We start from the raw sequence: 13,100 nt of genomic DNA on the forward strand, positions 1-13,100 counted from the left end.
CACTACCTTTGGGAATTTCCTAGAACTGCCCCAACCTCTGGGGATGTGGTTTCCTCTGGTTCTGTTTCTTAATAATCCTGACCTCATCGGACTCACCTTAAAAGAATACTTCCAACTTATTATTCACAACACAGCAGGGGCAAGAGAGGCGAGAGAGCAAATGATAAATCAAATGGGGCAAACTGTTAACAGCTAGTGAATCTGGGTAAAGGATATACACGGATTCTTTGTACTTTTGTAATTTGTGTAACTTTTCTTTAAATTTGAAATTATTTCCAAATATTCTTTTTAAGAAAGTATCTATAGAGGCAGTTTCAGATTCTTCACTTTTATTAATTTCTCAAGCCACTCTGATGCAACTTGATCCATCCACACCCCTGAATATAGCCACCCGTGATTCTGACGATTAAAAATCTGGTAGATATTTTCAGTTCCCATCTCATCTGATGCTCAGCAGTATCGAACACCATTGACCACTACTTCCTTCTAGAAACAGATTCCTTGGAATCTTGATTTTCCTCTTTGCTCTCTGGCTGCTCCTTTTCAGGCTTCTGTGCAACCTGGCTTCCCACTGAAACACTATTTATTGGTGTTCCTCAGCCCTTGATCTTAGAACTTCTTTTCTGCTACTTCTCTCCTTGTTTTTCTAAGAGATCTCATCCTTGCCCCAAACACCCAGTACATAAATACACCAACTTTTGCATTTCCATCTCAGCCAAAGAGCTAGCATAGCCAGAGGATTGACTCAACATCCCCACGTGGTCACTTCAAAGGCACACGGAAATTCCACGTCTCCAAGTGACCTACGATTATCCAGCGTCCCCAGATCCATAAATGCCTCGACCATCTGTCCAGTTTTGAGCCCAAAGTCTTCACTCCTCCATCCCCTCCATCTCACTCATGTTCAAAGTCTCGCCAACTCCTATTCCTCTTATCATCTGAGATGTGCATTCATTGCCTCTCCATCTTCCAAGCCAGCACTTTATGCCAAGCCTCCCATTACCACTCGTTTGGGTGATTGAATGAGCCTCCCTCTCTCCCCTCTTTACCCCCCATCCAAACTCTGCCTCCCTGCCAGATGGATTAATGCCAGATGCAAGCTTCTGCACCCTGACACCAAATTCAATCTCAGAGACTGAGTTTTGGGTGAAGCAGAAAAGAATCGCTTTATTGCTTTGCCAGGCAAAGGGGCCATAGTAGACTAATGCCCTCAAAACTGTGTGTTCCGACCTGGAGGGGATAGTGACGAGTTGTACCGTAATGGTTCAATGAGGGCGTGATCAGCTCGTGGACACTCTTCTGAGTGGTTGGTGGTGACGGTAAGTGGGAGTCAGCATCATCAACCTCTGGTTCCAATTTCCGGGGTCTCCGTGATTGTGGGCAGCATGCAGTTAGCTTCTTTCACCTGGTGGAGGTTTCAGTACCTGCAAAACAGCTCAAAGAGACTGTTATGTATATCCTTTGAGGGGGAACCAGGACCCTGCCCCAAGGCTGCAGTATTCTTTCTTGACTATTCCTCCCTTGTCTCTGCATCCCCTCCCTTGCCTAATTAGCAACTGTTTGAACCTGCCCGTTGGAACCCAGGGAACGTCACAGAGGCCAAATAAAGCCTATTTCCTGTAATCAAGAGATGGGGGACAGGGACTTCCCTGGTGGTCCAGTGGCTAAGACTCCACACTCCCAATGCAGGGGGCCAGGGTTTGCTCCCTGGTTAGGGAACTAGACCCCACATGCTGCCACTGAGAGTTCACATGCCGCAACTAAAGATCCCGCATGCTGCAACTAAAGATCCCGCATGCCGCAACTAAAAGATCCTGCATGCCGCAACTAAGACCTGGTGCGGCCAAATAAATAAATATTAAAAAAAAAAAATGGGTGCAGCCCCACAGGGTCCTGTTCAGTTCCAGGATCTAATGAGCTAATCTGACCTCTGTCTTCATAATTCTCCCTTGCCCTCAGGATAAAGCTTTGTGCTGTCATCCACAAGTTTGCATGGTCTGACCCCCTGAATCCCATCTCACACTACTATATCCACTCTCCTACTTCTGGCCCTTTATACATGCTGCTCTCTGTACCTGGAACTCACTTCACCTGATGCACTTGGAACCTTAGATGCCATCTCTCCATGACCCGACTGTTGTAATAATAACAACAGCTTCTACATATTGAGTCAAATGCCAGGCACTGTGCTATTAAACCTATGAGCTGACTTAATACTCCTAGGAGCCCATGAGATACAAAACTTTTTCCAGTTTTACAGCTGAAGACACTGGGCCCAGAGAGGTGATGGCACTTGCCCAAGGATGCACAGCTTAGCTAGCATTGCCTGAATCAGGGCTTGAACTCGGCTCTGTGTGACACTAAAATGGATGTTCAGTATGATCCAGCAATCCCACTTCTGGGTACCTATCCCAAAGAATTGAAATCAGGGGACTTCCCTAGTGCTCCAGTGGGTAAGACTCCACGCTCCCAATGTAGGGGGTCCGGGTTCGATCCCTGGTTGGGGAACTAGATCCCTCATGCATGCCGCAACTAAGAGTCTGCATGCTGCAACTAAGAGATCCCACGTGCCACAACTAAAGATCCCACATGCCTCAACTAAACATGCCACAGCGAAGATCCCAAGCGCCACCACTAAGACCCAGCGCAGCCAAAATAAAAATAAATAAGTAAAATAGATTGATATTCTTAAAAAAATCATTGAAATCAGAATCCCAAAGAAATAATTTGTACTCTCATGTTCACTGTGGCATTATTCACAAAAGCCAAGATAGTGAAACAACCTAAATGTCCATGCACAGATGATTGAAGAAGATGTGGTCCATCCATACAATGGAATATGACTCAGCCTTAAAAAAGAAGGAAACTCTGCCTTATGCAACAACATGGATGAACATGAAGGACATTATATGTTCAGTGAAATAAGCCAGACCCAGAGGGACACGTGCTGCGTGATTCCACTTCTCTGAGGTAGCTAAAAAAGTCAATTCATAGAAACAGAAAGTGGAATGATGGTTGCCAGAGGCTAGCAAGAGGGGGAAATAGGGTGTTGTTGTTCAATCGGTATAAAGTTTCAGTTACACAAGATGAATATGTTTTCGAGATTTGCTGTATAATACTGTGCCTATATGTTGCTGTATTGCGCACCTAAAATCTTGTTAAGAGGGTAGATTGCATGTTAAGTGTCCTTAACACATTTTGTTTTTCTTAAAGAAAGCATGCTCTGCAGACCCATCCCCGCTCCTGCCTCCCCATAGTGCTCCCAACATGTATCCACTCACATGCGAAGCTGGTGCAAGTCTTTGGGCTTCTCCACTTTGCCTCCGTCGTTGGAGATGCATGCTGCTGGGCTGCTGTGGTGGGAGGGGCTAAGGGTTTCTGTTTAGGGGTCTCAGACCCATCCCCAACTTAACACAGGAAGTATGACAGTCTCTGGGATCCCTAAGCCACTAGGAAAGACACTGACAGCCTTGAGGGACTGCATCCTTGGGGACCAGGATGTCTCACAGTTCATTTGGCAGTGTTGCAGGAAGGGGGACCCTTTCCAGGGCCCGAGAGTGGGCTCTCGCCTAACACTCAGAAATGAATTGTCCGAGGAGACACACGTGCTGACAGAGCAAGAGACTTTATTGGGAAGGGGCGCCCGGGTGGAGAGCAGCAGGGTAAGGGAACCCAGAGGACTGCTCTGCCATGTGGCTCACAGTCTTGGGGTTTTATGGTAATGGGATTCGTTTCCAGGTTGTCTGTGGCCAATCATTCTGACTCAGGGTCCTCCCTAGAGGCGCATGCATCACTCAGCCAAGATGGATTCCAGCGAGAAGGATTCTGGGAGGTTGGTAGGACATATGGACTGGCGTCTCCTCTCTCCTTTTGACCTTTCTTGAATTCTGCTTGGTGGTAGCTTGTCAGTTCCGCATTCCTTACCAGGACCTCCTGTTGTAAGAGAACTCATGCAAGTGGTGACTAGGGTTCCTGGCTCGGGCGGGCGGTTTCGGTCAGTGGTTCCCCTAACAGCAGCACAGGACAGAACCCACCCCAGCAGGAAATTCCTGGGAGGACGCTCAAGTTTCTCATGCCCCCGCAAGGGTAGATGCTAGATGCACTGGGTTAAATAGTGTCCCCCACAAAATTCATGTCCTTCCTGGGAGTAGCCCAGCTGTAAGGCAAGGAACCCCAAGGATGGCTGGCAACCCCCAGAAGCTGGAAGAGGCAAGGAAGGATTCTTCCCTAGGGCATTTGGAGCGAGCATGGCCCTACTGAGACCTTGATTTTGGACTTCTGGCCTCCAGAATTGGGAGACAATAAAAGTGTGTTGTTTTGGGCTTCCCTGGTGGCGCAGTTGTTGAGAGTCCGCCTGCCGATGCAGGGGACGCGGGTTCGTGCCCCGGTCCGGGAGGATCCCACGTGCCGCAGAGCGGCTGGGCCCGTGAGCCATGGCCGCTGAGCCTGCGCGTCCGGAACCTGTGCTCCGCAACGGGAGAGGCCACAAGAGTGAGGGGCCCGCGTACCGCAAAAAAAAAAAAAAAAAAAAAAGTGTGTTGTTTTAAGTCCTCCAGTTTGTGACACTTTGTGAGGGCAGCCCTAGGAAACTAATGCATAGGGTATCTCATGTAACAGGAAGAGGCAAATGGGAAGTCTAGATGGTTCCTCCTTCTCTCTAGGGCTCTGTGGTCTCATCCATACATCCCCACCCATCTTCCTCCTCCCGTCTCTCTCTGCCCATGGGCCCTTCCATGCTTCTCCCTCCCATACACCTTCCAATTCCTGACTAATAAGTTCAGGAATGCCAGGCCTGCCCACATTCCTACCGAGGAGATCTGATTGGCCCAGCTTAAGTCATGTATCCACCCTGACCCAATCAGCTGTGCCAGAGAAGTGGCACCACTTGGTGCCAGGGATGATCACCAAAATTGGAAACAACCAGTGTAGCCAGACGTTGACCAGTCAGATTTGAAGCTGGCCCCTGGACCACACCCTTCCCCCACCAATCCCAGGGGCGCCCCCAGAGTTAACACTTTGGATGCTAGATCACCAGGGCCATCCTAGGGGTCCAGAGGAAGCATGCAGCAAAAGGGGCGGGGAGTAACAGGCATTTGCCAATTAGCATAGAGGCTAGTTTAATAATTTAATGACCAGTATGGCCACATTCATGGATGTCAGCTCAATGTCAGTTCTGCTCTCTCAGAAGGGATGTGGGGAATGGAACTCTTTGAGAAGAGGTAGAGATGGGTCAGGCAAATGACATTCACCTCCACATCTCCATCTTCATTGCCCATCTCACACCCTCCTGTCTGGCCAGCACAGGCAAAGCTCTCCCACTCTCCCACTTCTGCCTCACCCCCATCCCTCCTAAGTCCCCATCAAGGTCACCTGCTTTGTGGAGACCTCCCTGTCCACCCCAGCCCCAGAAGCCAAGGTCCAGCTGGTTTATATGGGCCAGTGGGCAGAAGATCTGCGTGGTGGGGAAATTAGGGGATTTGGGAGAACTGGCCAGGACCGTGGGATGCTGGTAAATGTTTAACAACCAGCTCTCAAGGAGTGAAATGAATACCTGTGTTTATTATCAATTTTACTGGCATAAGTGTGTAGCACACAAGCTCCAACAATAAAATATAAGAGACTCTGCATTGCAAATTCCATACAGTCAAAACTGATTCTCACAGAATGCCTTCCTTGATTTTCTCCACTCTTGTACCCAGAGCCAATCTATGCTTGCAAGTGAGAAACAAGTGAGTGGAGGTTGATATTTTCCTTTAGAGACTGAGATGGAACAAAACAATAAAGATGCATGTTCACCCTTCACTTGCTTTACGATGATGTGAGCAACTTCTTTGCTAAATCAGATAGCGGTTTGAAAACACTAGAGAAAGACTTTCTTGATTTTTGGGAGTGCTATTCACAATGTAACAGTTACAGGTAAGAACCACTTAAGTGTAGGGACTTCCCTGGTGGTGCAGTGGTTAAGAATCCGCCTGCCATTGCTAGGGGACACAGGTTCGAGCCCTGGTCCAGGAAGATCCCACATGCCGCGGAGCAACTAAGCCCGTGCGCCCAACTACTGAGCCTGTGTGACACAACTACTAAAGCCTGCATGCCTAGAGCCCGCGCTCCGCAACAAGAGAAGCCACCGCAATGAGAAGGCCGCGCAGTGTAACGAAGAGCAGCCACTGCTCACCGCAACTAGAGAAAGCCCGCGTGCAGCAACGAAGACCCAACGCAGCCAAAGATAAATTTAAAAATAAATAAATAAATAAAAGAAAATAATTTTTTAAAAAAAGAACCACTTAAGTGTAATCTACATGTTGAACATCCTTTTCACCTGCACTTTAAGTATAGACAATCAACAAACAATAAATCAAGCCCCGACTTGTAACATTTGCCACTTCCTGTAGTGTAAATGCTCTCACCGTGGCCGATTTTAACCCATTATTGACCGGGGATGTATTAATGCCACAGGCGTTAGTTCCTGCAAAAATCCCCCGGTCAATAGTGTGTTAAGTTACTAGTGTGGTGACACAGAACACAGAGTTAGCAAGCAGTGTCCTGCAAAATGGCATTATCCAGTATTTCCACCACCAGATACAGTATAGGTAAAATACCTCAAGAGCACAGATAATAGTAACACGGGAATAATAAAATCCCTAAGGCACAGGGGAGTTATATAAATCTCAAGATAACTCACATTGTCTGGTATATAGTAAATGCTCAATATATAGAAGTCGTAACATATATAAATACTTTATTATCTAACATCACGTACCACCTCACACCTTCCCATATGCCCCAGTTACACAGGGTCACACACAGTCACGGTGTCAAGCCAGCGTACTAGACCGTCAGCTCGGCAAAAGCTGGGGGGTTTGTCTTGTCCTATTCATGGCTGTGTCCCCAACACCTAAAACAGTGCCTGATAAAATTTGCATGAATGAGTAAAGCTCACACAGCATAGTTACTTGGACTCCCACAAGCTAGCCCCATGAGTACCATGCGGGGGGGGGGTACTGGGAATGAGTCTCTATTTCTCACATATTAACATAAATAAGGATGGAGGGGAGGTCTTTTTTATTTGATGTTTCTCTAGCCCTGCACAGTGCCTGGCACGGAGCAGAAGCTCAATAAATATAAGTTGAACGGATTAATATAACGTACACTGTCTGAGCTCAGGCTCAGAATAAATACCAAGTGACAGAGGGACCCGGAGAGTCCTGGAAGAGGGGGTCAGCAGCAAGGACCCCGGCCCAGCCCAGTGAGGTAGAGTAGCTAGACCCCATCACCAGGGGCCCCAAGAAAGGAAGGCAAGATTCAGTCTTGGTCCAGAGGGTGGCACCTAGGCCTGGGGGTCACGTCAGCTGTATCAAGGAGAGTCCAGTGGGGACTTGGGTGTTCACATGGAAGAGGCCCAAGACCGTGGCGTCCGCTGAGAGCTGCCAGGCGCGAGGCTCCCGGACCGCGAGGCGCAGGTGGACGCTCAGGCGCTGTCCGGCATCCAGGTGCAGCAGGCCGCTCCGGAAACCAGCTGCTGAGTTCCCCGAGGATGGGGGTGGCAGGTCCAAGGTCAGGGCCAGGGCAGCGGCCCCAGCTTGGAGAGGCCGCAGGTTCAGGGCCACAGAGACGGAGCCGGAGCTGTTGCCGTTGCTGGCCATCGCACGCTTCAGCGCCAAGTGCAAGAAAACATAGTAGACTCCGGCCTGGGCCACCACCACCTCGTGTGTGTGCTTGTCATAGCTCACACCGGGTGCCAGGGTCACACCTGTCATCCCCCGCTCGCTGCACCAGTGCAGGGGCCCTTCGGTCAGCTGCACTGTGGGAGGAAGACGCAGGGCATGCTTAGCATGGGAGCATCACTGGGGGTTGAGGTCGCAGCCCTGGGGAGGGGAGGAGGGGCTCTGAGGGAGAGAGGACAAGAGGGAAAAGTGGGGAGGGGGGTATGAGAAAGGTAAGGGGACTCGGAGAGGGTCTCAGAAAGAGGGGGGGCTGGGGGAGGGGAAGGGGGGATAGAAGAAAGGAAAGGATTCCGAGGGAGGGGGAAGACTCTCTGGAAGAGGGAGATTGAGGAAGTGGAGGGGGACAGACTTCCAGGAACCAGGAGGAGGAGGAAATGTAATGCCAAAAAGGAAGAGGGGGGCTTCCCTGGTGGCGCAGTGGTTGGGAGTCTGCCTGCCAATGCAGGGGACACGGGTTCGTGCCCTGCTCCGGGAAGATCCCACATGCCAGGGAGCGACTGGGCCCGTGAGCCATGGCTGCTGAGCCTGCGCGTCTGTCCGGAGCCTGTGCTCCGCAGCGGGAGAGGCCCGCGTACCGCAAAAAAAAAAAAAAAAAAAAAAATTTTTAAAGAAAAGGATGATGGAGGGGGATAGGGGGCTCCTAGGAATGGAAGTATGGGGTTTGTAGAGGGAGGAGAGGGGGATGGGGGCAGAGTTAGCATAGAATGAAGGAAGGGACTCAGAGTGGGAGGGGGGGAAAGAGGAGGGGGGATGGAGAAGGGAAGGGGGGAGGGAGGGGGAGGTTGTGGAGGAAGGAGGAAAAATCCTAGAGGAAACATAAAGGGAGGGAGGAGGGGGTGGAGGGTGAAGGAGGAGGGACTCCAAGGAGAGGACAGGATGGGGAGAAGATCTCCTTAAGAGAGAAGGGAAGGAGGTGGCAGGAGAGTCTGGAAGGGGGAGGGAAAGGGGTGGGAAGAAGAGTCCCCAGAAAGGGGAGGGGAGCGGGGGAGGGTCTCCGGAGGGAGGACGAGGAGGGGAGTCTGGAAGGGGGAGGGGCAGAGGAAGGAGGTAGAGAGGAGAGTCTCCAGAAGAGGGGGGAGGAGGGTCTCGGGAAGAGGGAGCGGAGGTGAACGGGAAAGACGGTTTCCAGAAGGGAGGAAGGGAGACAGGGCTGGGGAGGAGGGGTCCGTCTCTCCCAGAGCCCAGTGGGAGAGACCCTACCAGGCTGAGATTTGCGGCATCCAGCCCCAGCTCTGAGAGGGCGGGGTCTGAGGTGGGCACAGATGGGAGTCAGAGGAGGAGGAGACCCAGAGAGGGGCTGACGCGGTTCTAAGAAGGGAGGGGACACTTTTCACAGAAGAGAGGGGAAGAGGGTCGGATTGGGTCACAGAGGAGGCCTCCGTCTCCTGGGGCTCTCCCTCTTAGTGCACCCTCCCCCTGTCTGGGGGAATCACTCACCTCCGTCGGCCACCACCAGCTGCGCGAACACGCCCTGCCGAGAGAGGACAAACGGAAAGTGGGTGGAGGTCCCCCCTCCCGCACCCGCAGCCCTCTGGAAAGTGGAGTGCCCGGGATCTGCGCGAGTCTTGAGCCTACGCTCCCTTCCCTTCCCGCTGCAAAAGAGCGCGCGCGCTCCCCCAGCCCTACTGTGTGCAAGGACAGAACCCCGAGGACTCAGGAGGGAAAAGAGGAGAGAGTCCCTCCAGGGGGCTTGGCACTGGGGGGTCTTGAGAGAGAAAGGGGGTACCCCAAGGGTCCGGGAGAAAACCTAGGTTCTCCGCGAGTTACGAAAGAAAGGGGGAGCCCCCTCAGTGGTTCGAGATAAAATGTCCCTCGGGGTCCGCAATGGAGAAAGTGCTCCCCTCTGGGGTCCCGGGATGAGATGGGGTCTCACGGGGGTGCGGGACGAGAAGGGTGCCCCCCGAAGTCCTGGATAAAGAAGCGGTGCCCTCGGAGGTCCAAGAGGGACGATGCGGGTCCCTCCACCATCGGCCTGGGATGCAGAAAGGACCTCGGGGTGTGGGGGGGGGAGCGAATGGAGAAGAGGTCCCGGAACTGGGTAGGGGTCTCTCCCGGGGTCCAGATCGGGCCGCATCTCACCTGCGGAGAGTCGGGGAGGCGGGTGCGGGCGTCGGGCGTCAGCTCCAGGCCCTCCGGGAGTCTCGGGCTGCGCGCGGAGCCGGGGACCTGCGATGCAGGAGCCCCGGGCGCGGCCCAGGCGCGCACCAGGCAGGCGGCGCAGGCGGCGGCGAGCAGCAGCAGCGCGGCGCTCACGGCCCAGGGCAGCGGGTGGCAGGAGCGGCCCGAGGGCGCGAGCGGCCGCTGAGCTTCGGGGTCCGGGGCGGCGTAGGTGCTGGAGTGCATGGCCGGCTGCGGGCGGCTGCGGTCCGAGGCCGCTGCACCGCGCTTTATATGCAATCCCGAAGCCCCCCTTTCCGGGGTGTGGCCCGTGGGGATCCCAGAGATCCGCCCGGTAGGTTGGTTCCCGCCCGCCCCGCCTCCTCCACGTTCTGTCCGAACTTTCCCTAACTTTCTCTTCCCCGGATCTCTCCCTCTCTGCATCTCCTTTTTTCTCTCTCCTTCTCTCTCTCTCTCTGTCTCTCTGTCTCTCTGTCTCTCTCTCCCTCTCTCCCTCCCTCCCTCCCTCCCTCTCTCTCTCTCTCCCTCCAAGCTCTGCCCCACCGACCCTTTCTTCCTAATTATCTCTCTTGTGTCTCCCCACTTATCTATCTCTGCGCCTCTCTGCTTCTCTGCCTCTTTCCCCAATTTCTTATCACTCCCTAGCTCCCCAGCACTGGGGCCCCTCCAGGGCTCTCCTAAACCCGGCACTTCTTCAGAGGGGTCAGAAGACAGCCAGGCCTCAGCCCCCTTCTCCTGTGGAGCATAAGTCCTCCCAGTGGAACCCTAAGTGCCCTGCTCAGCCCTCCCCCTCCCCTCCCTCTTTTGCCCCAGGACCCCTGGACCTTCCCTGGCCTGCCCCCGCCCACCCACCTAGACGCTTCCCATCAGGGGCCCCCTGGACCCCACAAGCAGAAGGCTGGAGAGTCCAGGTGGAGAAATTCCCCTTGTAGGAAAGGGACAGCCTTGAGTGAGGCAGAGGAAACTCAAATTTCCCGTTCGCTCTCCGGTGGTGGTGTGGGCGGGGGCGGGGGCGGGGGCGGGAGGAGGACCAGAGAAGCGGTCAAAACTCGGCCCCAAAAGAGGAAGCAACCCTGGACTGAGAGATGGCCAGCCCTAGAAAAGCCCTGGGCTCCCATAGAAGCCCTGCTCTGCCCAGACCAGCCGGCCAACTCCCTAACCCGCTCCAGGATTCACTTTCCCTATAGAAAATGGAAGGGTGGACCGGGCAATTGATCTCAGTCATCCATCAGCCGTCAGGGAAATGGGGGCAGGGAGGTTGGTTCAACTGAACAAGGATCGGATGCCGGCCCTGTATTCAATCTTGTATTAAGCCTCTCTGGGGAATTACGAGGAGACCACTGTGATGATACTGGCTCGTGTTGACTCACAGGTGCTGAACGTTTCCGTTTTACCAGCGGTTTATAAAGCACAAGGCCCAGACCAGCATCACCTGGGAACTTGCTAGCTCTGCAAATTCTAGCACCTCACCCGAGACCTACTGACATTCTGAGAGTGGAAGCCCTGCAATCAGTGTCTGAAGGAGCGTTCCAGAAGATTCTGACACTTGCCCAAGTTGGAGAATCCACTGCATGGTACCAAGGTTGTTCCTTCACACCTGCTGTCCCCCTGCCTGGAATGTTCTTTCCCCAGATCTGCGGCCAGCTGTCCTTCTGAGTAAAGAGGATGAATTAAGCTCCGGCCCCTACTTTCACTCTCTCCCCAAACCCCACTGCAGTGATAGTATAAGCGACTGTTTTAAAAGCTACACCAAAAATTGTAAGCCATCGGGGTGGAATGCCAAATATAATTTCCCTAGCCAAATGCCACAATCAGCACCGTGTCTCAAGCCTCAGTTATTGGTGACTGCCCCCCACCCCCGACTCCGAAAGAGAGTGTGGTGGGTGACAGCTAAAATAGAAGTGTTGGTCTAAAGTAAATTCCCAAAAGAGATATCAGCTCTGCTCCCCTTCAGGGTGGAACCACAGCCGTTTTGGGTTTTTTGTTTTTTGTTTTTTCCTCCAGACAGCGGATATGGCAGCGTTTCTGGTGGGAGGAACGCAGTTGATGGTAGAAGAATCACGCCAAAAGCATGTGTTAAACAAACGTGTGAACTTGAATGCAGGATTTGAAACTTTCCCACCTTGACCCTTGCCCCCCACTCAGCAGCCAGGCTCTGAAAGATGGGGATGGTGGGATCCTTTCTCTGAGGAATCTGACCAACCAGGAAGATAGATATAAAGATACTGAGGCCAAAAAGCCCTCCCCAGATAGCATTGCTCTGTCAAGAAGCTCACAGGCCACAGGCCAATCTGTTTATTATTAAGCCCTCCCCCACAGCAGTGTCACAGACAAGGGTTGTCTGAGCTGACAAAAAGGAATTCAGAGGACTCCCAGTCAACATCTCGGACAACCCAAATGAAAGTGTCTCTCTCTCAGGCCCTGGTTACATCACCCCGTGACATGACCTTACTAGCAGTTTCCACCATGTGAGATATTCTTGTTCATTTGTTTGCTCACTCATGGCTGTTTCCCCCATGAAACTGTTATCTCCCAAAGAGGAGTATCTCCACCTGCCTTGTTTCCAACCTAGAAAATTGCAGGCCTCGATCGTATTGACTGATTTAATGAATAAATGAACGCAGTAGAGCATAACAGTTACCAGCATGCGCTCTAGAGGTGGACAAACTGCAGCCCGACACCGAATGTTTTGATTATTTTCATTTTGAAGCAGCTGGGAAAAGTCAAAAGAAGACTCTTTCCTGATGTGCAAATCATGTGAAATTCAAATTTCAGTGTCCACAGATAAAACTGTATTGACACACAGCCACCCTCATTTGTTTCCATATTGTCTGTGGCGATTTTTGCAATATTATGGCAGAGTGGAGTAGTTACAACAGAGATTGTCTGGCCCACAAAGCCCCAAATATTTACTCTCTCTGGTCCCTTTCAGAGGAAAATTTGCTGCCCCTGTCTAGAGTCTTGAATTTTAGCGCTCAGATTTCTTGCTGTGTGATTTTGGGCAAGCTGCTTCACCTCTCTGAGCCTCACTTTTCACATCTACTAAATGGGAATAAGAGTAGGTCTCAAAGAGTAGCTGAGAGCTTGCTGTGAGCAGTGCCAGGCACACGGCAAATGCTCATTCCAGGTGAGCGGGGTCACTGACGCTTTTCTACAATTCCAATAAGCGGATGTAAAAACACTAAGACTCCAAAAGTTGAAGTCATCGATCCAAGGACTGACAGTGACTGCTCTGAACTCTCTCAATGCCGAGGGGCT

The 13,100-nt window shown here is 52.2% G+C and overlaps 1 protein-coding gene and 1 long non-coding RNA gene across 2 annotated transcripts; one reads left to right on the top strand and one right to left on the bottom strand.

Moving 5' to 3' along the window:
• Positions 1 to 5,393: 5,393 nt before the first annotated feature.
• TNFSF9 (TNF superfamily member 9) lies at positions 5,394 to 10,649 on the bottom strand. Its single transcript, XM_022557575.3, has 3 exons — positions 9,804 to 10,649; positions 9,162 to 9,195; positions 5,394 to 7,801 (listed from the first exon to the last, which is right to left on the bottom strand). The coding sequence occupies exons 1-3, from the start codon at positions 10,263 to 10,265 to the stop codon at positions 7,341 to 7,343; spliced, it is 957 nt and encodes a 318-aa protein (XP_022413283.2). The 5' UTR covers positions 10,266 to 10,649; the 3' UTR covers positions 5,394 to 7,340.
• LOC111166177 (uncharacterized) lies at positions 9,340 to 11,656 on the top strand. The gene is made up of 2 exons (XR_002642565.3): positions 9,340 to 10,176; positions 11,215 to 11,656. It is a non-coding gene; the product is annotated as an uncharacterized LOC111166177 (long non-coding RNA).
• Positions 11,657 to 13,100: the final 1,444 nt, after the last annotated feature.

Source organism: Delphinapterus leucas, unplaced genomic scaffold, assembly GCF_059928025.1.
Source record: "Delphinapterus leucas isolate spDelLeu-1000000601 "Yukka" unplaced genomic scaffold, BTC_Dleu_Yukka2 spDelLeu_asBTCV2_sq25, whole genome shotgun sequence".
Taxonomy (NCBI): domain Eukaryota; kingdom Metazoa; phylum Chordata; class Mammalia; order Artiodactyla; family Monodontidae; genus Delphinapterus; species Delphinapterus leucas.